Source organism: Peromyscus californicus, unplaced genomic scaffold (genome assembly GCF_007827085.1).
Source record: "Peromyscus californicus insignis strain IS unplaced genomic scaffold, ASM782708v3 Scaffold_4__1_contigs__length_199733344, whole genome shotgun sequence".
Classification (NCBI taxonomy): domain Eukaryota; kingdom Metazoa; phylum Chordata; class Mammalia; order Rodentia; family Cricetidae; genus Peromyscus; species Peromyscus californicus.
Genome location: NW_026294562.1, coordinates 32,028,675 through 32,042,045, shown reverse-complemented (window position 1 = coordinate 32,042,045; position 13,371 = coordinate 32,028,675). Strand labels below are relative to the sequence as shown.

Genomic DNA, 13,371 nt, shown 5'->3' with positions numbered 1-13,371 from the left:
TGCTCCACGGGTAAACATTAATATAGATCCATCCATGGTGGTGCACATCAATTCTAGCATACAAGAGGCTAGGGAATGACAATCACAAGAATGAGGCCATCATGGGATACACAGAATGAAGAGGAGGAAGAAAGGAGAAAGGGGTCCATTAATTATGACAAACTGACCAAGTGGTGGGAGGTGAGGGCAGGAGATACCCAGGAAAATCTGTGTCAAAAACTCTATCTGCAAATATCTTTAAAATCCTTTTTAAAAATGTATTTGTGTTAGTGGTTTTGCCTGCACATATGCCCATGTACCATCTGCATGCCTGGTGCCCAGAGGCCAGAAGGGGACATCAGCTAAGTCCCTGGGATTCAGAGTTCTAGTGGTTGCAAGCTGCCATGTGGGTGCTGGGACCCAAACCCTGTTTCTCTCCCAAAACAGCAAGTGCCCATAACCACTGAGCCATCTTTCTAGTCTCTCTACACTCCCTTCATCGAGTGAAAACTAAGCAAGAGAAAAAGTTAAGGTGAGCAGGCCCAATAGAACCTCACGGCAGCTCACAGGGACTGCAGCTTGTTATTCTTTTAGAGAAACCATTGAATTTGGCAATAATTTCTAACTAACGATAGATCACCTATACTTTGTCTCAAACAATCCACTTTAAAAAACAATGCTAAGGAACGTTACTTATGCAAAATATAATCATTGAAAGACTAGTTTGCACTTAGTGTGTGCTCAGAGAGCATGAGAATGTCATATCAGAGAACAATCTGTGCAGCTCATTCTCTCCTTCAGCCTGCAGGTCCTGTAGGGGATTGCTCAGACTTGGCTGCAAGTGCCCTTACACACTGAACCAGCTCACCAACCCACAAAATAATAATAAAATAAAAATTAGATACATCTTCGTTGATGCTGGAGGGGTTCTGGGATCCTTTAAGAAGAGGCTGGAGGCTGGAGAGATGGCTGAGACATCTCTCAGTACCCAGTCAAGCATCTCATAACCATTCCTAACTCCGGTTCCAGGGAATCCAACACCCCTCTTCATACTCCAAGGGCACCTAAACTCATGTGCACACCCTACTCCCACACCTAAACTTTTTTTAAAAAGAAAAAATTATATTTAGGTATTTCTTTCAACAATGTGGCTAACATGCTTTTACATATCAGAACCTAAGAAAACTTCAAATACTTTAATGTTAAAAATAAATAGTATAAAGACTGGGATTTCTGGGCTGCCTAGCAGTCCAGAGGCTCTGGGTTCAATTCCTAGCATTGAACTGACCACTTGCAGCTCAGGAACAATCAAAGGAAGACGTACATACAGGCTAAACTCATCTCTGCCGAAGCTGTGCCTTGAATCTATGCCTCTCATGAGCCCTTCTATAGTGTCCTGGAAGCCAACAGCCTCCGACTGGAACATCCTCAGCCTCCTACTGGAGCTCCCTCAGCTCCACACTCTAAATATATATATTTTTTTAATTTCCCAAAACTCAAGTCTAATTCTTGCTACAAGTTCAGAATAAATAACCTTGACTTTGTCATTTGGTCTTTATGTCCCCAGGTATTAGATTAAAAACAAAAAACCAGCACTGAAATGATCCTGGTTATAAATGAGGTATATTTATCTCAGTTGGGAATGGGAGGAGGCAGAAATAGCTGAGAGCCTTGGGATAGAATGAGGACCCTGCTGCAGGCAGGTCTGATTTGGGAAGGATAGCTGCTCCATTCTAAGAGCTCAGAGCAGCTCAGGGACGACATAGCCCTCCGGGTGATAGTCATCACTTTCATCCACATTGCACAATGCCCCTCCCTTGACCACTGCCCTCCATTAAACATTTGTTTAAAAATTCATTCTGACGACACACCTTAGAACACTGAGTTCCCACGAGCCCATCAGGACTCTCATTCTGGCAGCTCAGCTCCAGTTGAATAAGTTGAGCATTAGAGGGTTCGCTTCTCCTCTCTCCCACAGCATGCCCAGGAAAAGCAGGGTGAGATTTTGTGTAAACTTTAATCTCTGGGCCATTAGTCCGGTTAGTTCAGGCTAGTTTAATCTGGCTCCTTGGAGAGGACGACTGGAAAGATTACACAGCAAAACAGAGCATGACTAAAGTCATCAGTTTGGTTTCTGATGCACTTTTTTAATTAATTAGAACATTAATAAGATAGTACTACAGAAAATACAAAATAATTAAAAGACAGCTTGTACCGTTCAGAGAAACCAACGTTCCCACTAAAATACATTTCTTAAACTAATTTATTTATTATTATTTCGGTGCAAGGTTGTGGATGGGGGAGGGAAACTCACCTGAGAGGAACTAAGCTGACAGGATTTTGAACTGAGTGGCACTGCTTGCTTCTTTGAATAATGACTTACTGAGAGCCTGATGAAGGTATTTTTCAAGGCACTTTCTGAAGTGTCTGAGAGGAAGGCTCTCTTCCCAGACTGATGGAACCCTTGGTGCTCTGTCCATTACTTGCTGGTCCTTCTGCCTGCAGGATCATCCTCTAGGCTTGTTAGCAAGGGGTTATTTCTCGTCTAGGCAAGCGCTGGCCCTCAATACTAACTACACCTCCTCACCCTGGTGGTGGACCTGAGAGCGCCCCCACGTATACGCTCACCCTCAGCATGGTGTCTCATTTCCACTGGGGCAAGAGTGACTCCAGTAGCAGGACTGGCTTTGTGGCCCTTCGAAGAGTCAGGACAAGAGTTCTCCACTTTGCCTGGAGAGAGCAATGTCATGATGACTGGAGGAGGGGCGGGCATGGAGGCAGATGGCCTGAGTTTGCATCCTGCTCCCCTGGAAAGGTCACTAGCTGTGATCTTGGCAAGTTAAAGGGCCTCTGTATAGCATGGCTTCTTCCCTTTTAAAGGGGATAGTGACTGCATGATACTGAGGGGCTCCGTTCCTAGGTACCTGGGAAGGGAAGCTAGAACCACTTGAGCCCAAAATTTGTGACCAGCCTGGGCAACACAGTTGAGATTCTTGTCTCCAAAAGAGAGGAGAAAGGGAGAAAGATCAACTTGGTTTGTGAGGTTGTAATGAGGATTGAATAAACAATACAAAGAAAGCACTTTCAAAAGTGCCCATGGGGAGCACTGTATAAATGTTTAAGATTATTTAGTTATGCTAATGAATTAACCAAGTGTCTCCCTATTAAAGACAGAGGCTATTAAAGACAGCAACCTGCTCCTGTAGCCACCACAGCCGACAAACCCTGCTGCAGAATTCCTCCCCAGTACAGAAGAGCATCAGTACTCATAGGAAGCTAGGTTTGGGTAAGGCTGCTCTACTCCAAAATGCTCCCACTGGAGACAGCAAGAACCGACCGGCTTTCCTCAGAGACCATTCTCTATCCATGGCACAGAACAGTAAAACCCCCAAGTCTTGTGAATTCGGCATCCCTACCCCTCACATCACCCTTGCTCCTTATTCCAATATGCAAGCTTTGCAGAAAAGGGCAGGTGGGATTTTGACTGTACAATATTTTCTCCAGGTTGCTTCAGACTAAGCAAATGGAACCAACCTAAAATCTTGCAGAAGCCACTAGGTTTAAGGTCTACACTCAAGTTGCAAAGTCTTGGGAACCTGTTCCAAGGGATTGGGGGTGGAGGGGACAACTCTTGATGGAAACATTAGTCATCTGAACTAAACAACAACAAAACCAGTTGATCTTTAATCCCAGCACTCCCAGCACTCAGGAGTCAGAGGCAGGTGGATCTCCGCATTTGAGATAAGCCTGGTTTACAGAGTTCTAGGCCAGCTCCAGAGATAGGGAGGGAGACCCTATCTCAAAAAAGAAAGAAAAAGAGACGATGCTGATTAATTTCCCAGCTCTGAAAAGAATGTCTTAACTTTGGAGCATATTGTACTATCTAGACATTCAGACTTTCAAAGCCTCAGAGGGCATTTATTTGCACAAATATCCACCAATGGCTTCCTTTAAAAATACACAACTAGGGCCAGATGTGGTGGTACACTCCTTTCATCCCAGCTGGTCTACACAGCTGGGCCAGCCAGGGCAACATAGTGAGACCCTATCTTTTTTTTTTTTTTAGGTTTTTCGAGACAGAGTTTCTCTGTGTAGCTTTGCGCCTTTCCTGGAACTCACTCTGTAGCCCAGGCTGGCCTCGAACTCGCAGAGATCCGCCTGCCTCTGCCTCCCGAGTGCTGGGATTAAAGGCGTGCGCCACCACCGCCCGGCCGAGACCCTAGCTTTAAAAAAGAAAGACAGAAAAGAATCATGCCCACAAAACAGCTTGCTCAAAAATAAACAAATATATACAAATGTTCCACACTGTGGTGTACATATGAGTAAAGACCAGGGAACCACAAGTTTGAAGCTAGCCTGAGCTGCAAGAAAGTCCTTGTTCCAAAAAAAATAAGCCGACCTCTCTGCTTTTGCCACATTTGATGTCTCAGAATTCTGGTTTCCTGAAATTGAGATAGATGCAGCTTGTGGCTATTTCTAGGTCTCAGGCAGGTGGTTTTCTTTGTGAGCAAGCTCCCCGCCATCAGAACCTGACAGCAACAAGGACAGCAGTTCTGGGCAGCATTCCCCAGCGGCAGCCAAAACAGGCTCACATCATCTTTTAAACAAAATCAGGTTTGATCTAAAGTTCCCTCATACAGAAACCAAACCAAACAAGCAACAGCAAACAAACAAACAAAACAAATTGCCCTAGTAAAAGAGAAATATCTCTATATGAGTAACAGGGTGAGAGAGCTTAATGGGCTTTTTAATCTTAAAGAGTTCTTCAACTCTGACCCTACTCTTTTTTTTTTTTTGCCTGACCCTACTCTTGACGTCTAGATTCTTCCCTCACTAGTAGAAGTCAATACCATATAAAAAATACCCCCCAAAACAATACTTAGACCATTAAAAACATTTCTACTGAGATGGGCTGGAGAGATGGCTCAGCAGTTAAAAGCATGTGCTGCTCTTGCAGAGGACCCAGGTTTGGCCCCCAGCACCTACATCGGGCCCCACAACTGTCTGGAACTCCAACACCCCACGTGGTGCACATGGATAAATGCAGGCAAATCTTTAAATAATTAAGGTCTATAAATAGCCCGAGATCTCTTAATCAAGCTATAAACCTTATTTGTGTGCTTTTCTAGAAAAATCATTTGAACTTTGCAAAGCACTGCTGCCTTTCAGTAGGGGTGTGTGTGTGTGTGTGTGTGTGTGTGTGTGTGTGTGTGTGTGTGTCTGGGACGGGAGGTGGGGGGGTGGGGGGGGCAGGGTGAGGGAATGTGAGACAACAGTTTGAAACTCTGGTGCTAAGAACTTTGAGAAGTCTAAGCCTCCTTCTGAATGCACGACCTCAGGCCTCAGGTGATTCCTTTTTTTCCTTTCTGAGTCTCACCTGATCTATAGAGATAAGAACGCTCCCAGCTCAAAAGACCTCAAAGCCCTTCCGGTGGGGGTGAATGGAGAGTCCTCTACATGAGTTTTGCATGGCCTTCCTTGAGAAGCTTATAGGTAGGTACCTTCCCCCGCAGCCCAGGGATGAAGACCAGGAAAGGGGCTGCATAGATTCTTCCCGGGAAGAAAAATCCCACCGTTTTAGGGCCTGTAAAGTACTGCATATTTTCAGTCTGGAGCAATCCTACCCCAAAACTGGACCCTCAGGGATTCTAGAAGGCAAATAAGCCAGAGCAAGTGGAGCCCCAGGGAGTCCTCCGGCCACTTACAAACAGAGTCTTCCATTTTCAGTGGTCTTTTCAAGCGGATGCTGGCGGGGACCGTCTTCTCGATGAGTTCATCAATGCTCTAAAATTTAAAAAAAAAAAAAAAAAAAAAGCCAGCTGGTGAGCAGGACAGGCAGAGGTATAATGCCTGAATTAAGAGAGCCACCTCTGTTTTTCATCTTCAGAGGCTGGTAGGAACCTCATCTAAATCGTCTAATTAGGATTTCTTTTAAAGTAAAACTTCAGGCAACAGAAATCTTTTGGAGGCAAAGAAAAAAAATGATGGAGCCGGGTGGTAAATCCGCCACTCCGGGTTCGATTTTAGTCTGCAACTGAAAGCTGGCCCGGATTAATGCGCTCTAAGCAGGGGGTCTTCCTCCTGCAAAATTAGGGTTCGTCTGGAGTTGGGGACATTTTTAAAATGCACTTTTGAAGAGCGGGAACAGCCGAAAAGTTAAGGTGGGAGGAGGAGGCACCAAGATTAAGAGCGAGCTCGCACCGAGCTGGGGCCCGGGACGCCATAGGAAGGCAAGGTGGGAGTCCGGAGGCCCCGCGGGCTGAGCTCCGCGGGGTGGAGGGTGGAGGGCCTTACCGCCAGCCCCAGCGCCTGCAGCATCTCCCTCTGGTCTTTGTCTCCCGGGCCGATGTGTCTCCGAGCGAAGTCATCGTGTCTGGGCAGGAGGCGCTCCAGGAGGCGCGAGGCCCCAGCCGCGCCGCGGTCCCCGCCACCGCCGCCGCCGCCGCCGCTGCTGTCCCGGCCCTGCGGCGCCCAACTCAAGCCCGCGCCCCGGGCCAGGCGGTGGCCGCCCCCGACTCCGCGGCCCAGGCGCAGCCCCCATGCCCTGGCACACAGCTGCATGGACGCCGCCGCCGTCACCTCCCCAGCCCACGAGGGTCAGCAGCGCTCTCCGGCCCTCCTCTGGCCCCAGTGCCCCCCGCAAGTGGCTGCTGAAGTCCTCGGGTCCCCTTCCCGACGACTGCGGGCAGGACGGGAGGATGGAGGCTTGCAGGCAATGAATGAGTGCAGCGAACGGCACTAACTCTGGCAAAGTTCGTCCTCCCCTGGAGGCACCTGCTCCGCACACTTTAAGCGTCGCCCGAAGGCGGGCGGTAGGATGGGGCCAGGAAGCCTTTAGCCAATGAGAGTGGATTGCGGGGCGGGGGCGAGGCAGGCCCCTCCCTTTCTCTCTCCTCTACTCCACCTCCTCCCGCTTCTGTCCGCTCTTCAGCAGCTGGGTGGAGTCCCCTGTCTGATAGCAGGGGGTCCGAGGTCCCCAGTCTCGGCTTCTTACAGGGGGTTCCGGATGCTGATGTGGGATTCAGGATGCTCCATGGGCTCGCTCGCTGGCAAGGTGTAGGGCCCGTTGTGGCACCGTCCGTGTGGGCAACCCTAAAATCCGTGAAGTTCCTGGACCAATCCACTGAGACAGAAGGAAGACTCCAATAGTTAGTTGGTCTCCACGGGTTGATTTTAGGGTCACATCTCCTGAGAAGCATTATAGGCAAATGAAGGTTCTTTAATAGTTATGAAATTCTGGGCAAAGAGCACAGCCTCTAAACCTCTTACTGACTCGTTTTAATCTTTTTCTTAAAGATTTATCTTACTTTTACTTATTTGTGTGTGTGCTTGTGTGTGCGCGCACACACGCGCGTTCTCAACCCCACATATGTTTGTATGTATGCGCATCATATGCTTGTGCTTTCAGAAGTTACAAGTGGGCATCGGATCCCCTCCAAGTAGAGTTGCAGGCTATTGTGAGTTATCATGCGGGTGCCGATAACTCAACTCAGAGCTTCTGTAAGAGGAGCGAGTGCGCTCAACGACTGAGCCATCTCTCCTGCCCACCCCCCTTTCAGATACGATAGGATGGGGATCAAACCCTGGGCCTCCAATGTACTGGCAAGGGTTCTAGCCCTGAACTACACCCCAGCAGCCGTCTTTATTAGGTAAATGGACCTCTCTCCCTCCATTCCCCCTCCTCTCTGCAATGGCTTGATATGCACCTATTCTTGAATTAAATCTTCCCTTACTTGAAGTACTTGAGTATGCTGTTGGTATATTGAATATATTTTTGTTTCCCTGAATAAAACTAAACAGATATTGTAACTCCAGTGAAAACATCTTCAGGAAACTGACTCCCAAAGACGGAAACCCGGTACTGGCTACCTGACCTTTATACATAAACTTGACAATGACTTTATAGTCACAGGGCAAAGAGAAAATGGTGGGTCTTGGGAAAGAGACAAGAAAGAGTCTAAACTCTCAGGGGTGACTAAAGTGCCTGTTATGGCCAGGTCTTTGGTAGACCAGATAGTTGCTAAGTTAGGTCTTTCCATTGGGAAGGAGAGGTTAGGGAGGGTTAAGAAGACTTTGTAGATTAAAATGATAGTCAGAAAACTGGAGACTTCAATGCTCTGAAGGAATCTCTTCATTCCTGTTGCTATGGAAAATGTTTAATAAATCATTTAGACCCAACATTTGACCCTGTGGATTGCCAAATTTCCACACAAGCTGACTTCGTAACTTTATTTGGTCTTTTATCTGAACATTGGAATGAGGACATTTTAGTAGTTTGGGATGTAAGCGATTATTCTGAACAGGAAATTCTATAGTACTTGAGAGGTGGAGACAAGAGCTCAGGACTTCAAGGTCATCCTTAAATACATAGGGAATGTGTGTACATCCTAGCCTGTATGAGGCCTTGCTTCACCCACAACCTAATTTTTTTTCTTCCCCGAGTCTCCCTTGCTTGCTGAACCAGTTCCTCTTTTGTTGGCAAATTGGCCAGCCATACCTTCCTTGAAGGTCAATATTTCGTTCATCATAAAGACATTAACGCTGCAAGGACCTGTCTACATCTCTTAGCTTCCAGACCCATAACCTAAGTCAGGTCTTAGCATACTCCAGGAAGGTGAGCAAGACACCTAATGCCAGACGAGAAGCTTCTACAGGGAGCAAATCACAAGGTGTTGCTCATCTGCATTATCATGACAGGATTTCTGCTTGAAATCTGACATTGAATTCTAGAGGAAGTGAAAATCGAGGAAATATGGAAATTGCTGATATAGTTTGCAGCACCAGAGTTTATGTACTGTTATGTGATAATTACTATTAATTTTCAACTTAACCGAATCTAGAATCACTTGGAAAAAGAGCCTCTGGGCATGCCTGTTGTGGATAGGGTATCTTGAGATGTAAAGATCCTTATACTGTGAGTGGCTCCTATTCCCAGGGCTGGTATCCTGGACTGTATAAAATGGAGCAAGTGATGTAAAAGCGGAGCACAAGCATGCGTGTGTCTCATTGCTCTTCTGACTGTAGACATAGTGTGACCAGCTGCTTCAAGCTCTTGATAACTTTCCCATCACGATGTGTTGTAACCTGGAACTGTGAGCCAAAGAAACCCTTTCTCCTTTATGTTTCTTCTATCAGAGTACTTCTTCACAGCAACAAGAAAAGGGGGGGGGGGGAGGAAAAGGGGGGGATAAGGCAGTACAAAAGCTCAAGCAGGAACGGCCCTCCGTCTGCAAGGTTGGTTGGTGATATCCAACACAATGATTTCTCCTATAAACTGGGCTAACATACCCTGATCCTTGGTGTAGTTGAGAAGGGAGGATCCTAAACATTGATGGAAAGGAACATAGGAGTAGAAATTTCATGTACAACTCAATCTTTCAGAAGACAGTCCTGTCACCAAAGCTTCGGGAAGTCCTTTGGTAAGAGGAACGCCAGTGGTGTTGGAAGGTACTTGCTGTCCCCTGCAGGGGTGCTCATAGTGTGAGACGGCACTGAGGAAGTAGGTTCCTGTATTATACAGTAGAACAGTGGAATCCCAGAGTGGCAGAAGCCAGTGACAACACTAGCCAACAGAAAGGTGGGAATTTCAGCCTAACAGGCAGTGACCCCGATGATCTATAGAGTTGTCCAGCCTACTAACAGCTTACTTGATCTGATAAACTAAAACTGGAAAAGTCACTAAAACAGAGCCCTCACTTAAACTATGACTCAGTACTTAGGTGCCTCTTAGGTGAAGAGATCTTGTAAAAGGATCCTGCTACATATATACTATACACTTTGCTTCTGTTCTCCACCAGCAGACCTGTAGCCACTTACCAAAGAAACAGAAAGTATCCAGACTCTGGGTGGATTATTATTACCTGGTTCTATGAGAACGCTAAGCCCTACAGATCTACAGAAACAGACCATAGTCCACAATGAGCTTTGAAAGACAGCTTACCAATGGAGACCGGTGCTTAGTTGTAATTCCAGTTTATACGGGGCATGAGGTTATTACATCCATCCTTGCCATAAGAAAAGGCCAGGAATGTTTTTTTTAATCAGTTAATTAATTAATTTTTGTGAAATGACAGCAGCAGATGTAACTGCTGACCCCAAGGTGACAGTATAGGACAGCATCATAGACCCTGTGATGTCAGAGTACTTATGGGTCCCAAAATATGGAATGCTTCGTGAATTTACATGTCATCCTTGCACATAGGCTATGAAAACCTCTATAACTCCAGTTACAGGGGATCTGGTGCTCTTTTCTGGCCTCACACAGCACCAGGCATGCACATGGTACACAGACATACATGCAGGCAAATATCCATACACATAAAATAAAAATAATTTTTTTTTCTTTTTTTCTTGGTTTTTTTGAGACAGGGTTTCTCTGTGTAGCTTTGCGCCTTTCCTGGAACTCACTTGGTAGCCCAGGCTGGCCTTGAACTCACAGAGATCCGCCTGGCTCTGCCTCCCGAGTGCTGGGATTAAAGGCGTGCGCCACCACCGCCAGGCTAAAAATAAATTAAAAAAAAATTGCCTGGTGTGGTGGCACATATCTTTACAATATGAGGGAAATTCGTGCCCCCGCTTGGGGTTCTTAGTGTCCTTAGTTGTAGTGATAACGCCCGCGTTACCACCACCCGTTCACCATGTCCGAGCGAGGGGCTGTGGATTAAAAAATAGAGACAAAGACAGCGGGTCATTTTCCCCAGCAGAATGCCGAATGCCATTTATTGAAAGAGGGAGGAAACCTTAAATACAGGCTTACAGCACAATGGGAGAACCCCAGAGGGCAGAAGTTCGCTATTGATGTTTACATTCTTGCATCTAAGCTCTTAACGCCCAATACGCAGGATACACAAACAAGGAACTTCTCTTAAGTGTTCAGGAGGGTGGATACCGGCAGGGAATTAGCATAGGGAGGACTTCTGGTCAAGGTTGGCAAGCAGGCAACGGCTTTACTCAATATGGGAGGAGACCAGGGCCCTACAGGTCCCCCCTTTTTACTAAAAAATGAGCTTCTGACTTAGGTTGCGTGGGACGTCAGCAGGTCACCTTACCCGTCATAGAGACACCTGCCCAGGCCACACAAGTGCTCTGTCTTAGGTTGGTGAGCGCCCCACAAGCATTACCTGTCTCTGAATACTCATTATCATACAGGCTCAACCACGAGAGCTGTAGAGTAAACTGTTGCCAAAGATCTCAAAGTGGTGCTGGGCTTGCAATCTGTGTGACACAGAAAAGACCAACAGAAGTCCTACCCATAGCCAGGAGGCTAAAGGCAATTGAGCCATTCCCTCCCTTCAAGCCTTATGCAAATTGGAGTCCTCGTAAGATGGTATCCCAAAAACAAATGGAACTTGAGTTTTAAATTTTACAGCTTACAAAGCTAATTCAAATATATATAACTGTTAAATTAAATTTATCATGCCCAATAAAATAAAAGATTAACTAACTGTGGTAGCTACTTTTGCTGCCAGGGTCTCCATTGTGCTAGCTGTAGTAACCAATTATAAAATAGCAATCCCAGAAACAATAGCAACACTTAGTAAAAGAATTTAAGAATGGAGTCAAGTGGAAGCGCAGGCAGTATTATTAGAGTTTGAAACCTTAAGTCAGGCAAGCTGTAAAACCTCAGCAGCTGCTTTGGGGGAGGATGGAGAGGAGGAGGGAAAAAGCCACCCAGCCTAAGGTGGTGTGGAGCTCAGATAGAGGACTGACAAGCATCCACTTGGCAGGGAGGAAGCTTTAGAGAGTAAGGAAGCTCAAGATGTCAGAGAAAGCTTGCTTACAGCAGGGAAAGAAGAAAAGGCAAAGTTACAACTTTACATGGCTGCGGCCCACAAGCTACTACAAAGAGCCCGTAGGGATTCTGGGGAAGCAAAGTCCAGTATCTCATTCAAGGACCAATTGTTCTGCCTATCTCTTCAGCACGGCTTAGGGTGAGTACACCTTCCCTGAGGGGGTCCTTAGCCAAAGTGAACCAGCTGGAATGGCAGGTCTCCACCCAGGCCAGACATTCCATTCTTCTGACCAGTTTTTCTACTCTAAGCTTCCCCCCTAAAATCATTTAGGAATCAGGTAAGAGGTCAGGACCCCCAAATATTTTTGGTGTTGTTGGCTTCTGGAAAAGATAAGTCTGCCTAGAGGTTCAAAGATATTTCTGACATTAGCTTAGAAAAAAAACGGTTACTTTTCTTTGGAGTCTTTTTACTCTGAGTAGCCAATTTCTTTCTTTTTTGTTTTTGTTTTTTGTTGTTGTTTTTCGAGACAGGGTTTCTCTGAGTAGTTTTGGTTCCTGTCTTGGATCTCGCTCTGTAGACCAGGCTGGCTTCAAACTCACAGAGTTCCGCCTGGCTCTGCCTCCCGAGTGCTGGGATTAAAGGCGTGTGCCACCACCGCCTGGCTAGTAGCCAATTTCTATCTCCTGCTGTCATCGTTTAGTCCCAGCACTCGGGAGGCGGAGGCAGGGGGACCTCTGTGAGTTCCAGGCCACCCTAGTCTCCATGGTGAATTTCAAGCCAACCAGGGCTACATAGTGATGATGCCCTGCCTCAAAAGACAATTTATTATTTGTGTGCTCATATGTCACAGCACATGTGGGGAGATCAGAGGGCGACCTTATGGAGACAATTGTCTCCTTCCATCTTCCAGGGATGGAACATGAGTTGTCAGGCTTGTATAGCAAGTGTCCTTACTGGATGAGCCATCTTGGTGGCCAGAAAAACCAATTACTATTAGATAGATAGATTAGATAGATAGATAGATAGATAGATAGATAGATAGATAGATAGATAGATAGATAGAGATAGATAGATCTCCGAAAACTGAGATCCCAGAGAAAAATACACTTCAATTTTTTACAAAGACTAGGCCAATCCAAAGAAATTCAGCAAGATCCACTTAAACAAAATAGAAACTTTTGGAGCTACAAACGTGTACGAATGTATAAAAGATACTTTTGGTGAGTTGCTGGTCTGATTTGAAGGGAGTGTGGTCTTGGGGTGAGGGTGAGGAGACTCCCACACTTACAAGGGCTTAACTTCCAGGGGCCACACCAGGTTTCAGGTTGAAGATTGGAGAAATATCTCTCTGTTAACAGGAACAAATTAAGAGACCCAAGGTGAAGCATGCATGGAACGTCTGCTCCATTTCCCTCTCTTTTCTTCCTTTTCTCCTCTCCTCCCCTCCCTCTCCCCTTCCTCTCCTTTTCTCTCCTCTCTTCCCTTCTCTCTTCTCCTCCCCTCTTTTTCTTATCTTCTTCCTCGTCTTTTCCCTCTTCTTTTTATTTCCTCCTATTCTTCCTTCTCTCCTCTTCCTTCCTCTCTCTTCCCTCCTCCTCCTCTTTTTTTTTTTCCTTTTTGAATAGGGTGTCATATTCCCAGTTGGCTTCCCAGTTCTGGG

General features: G+C 46.2%; 1 protein-coding gene across 1 annotated transcript in view; it reads right to left on the bottom strand.

Annotated features, from left to right (window-relative positions):
- Gldc (glycine decarboxylase) overlaps positions 1–6,761 on the bottom strand; it is a 91,002-nt gene extending 84,241 nt beyond the window's left edge. Inside the window, exons 1-2 of the mRNA XM_052763352.1 lie at positions 6,274–6,761; positions 5,685–5,763 (exon numbers count right to left, since the gene is read on the bottom strand). Of these exons, the coding sequence (XP_052619312.1) occupies positions 5,685–5,763; positions 6,274–6,540 (346 nt within the window). The 5' untranslated portion in view covers positions 6,541–6,761. The remainder of the gene's footprint in view (positions 1–5,684; positions 5,764–6,273) is intronic.
- Positions 6,762–13,371: the final 6,610 nt, after the last annotated feature.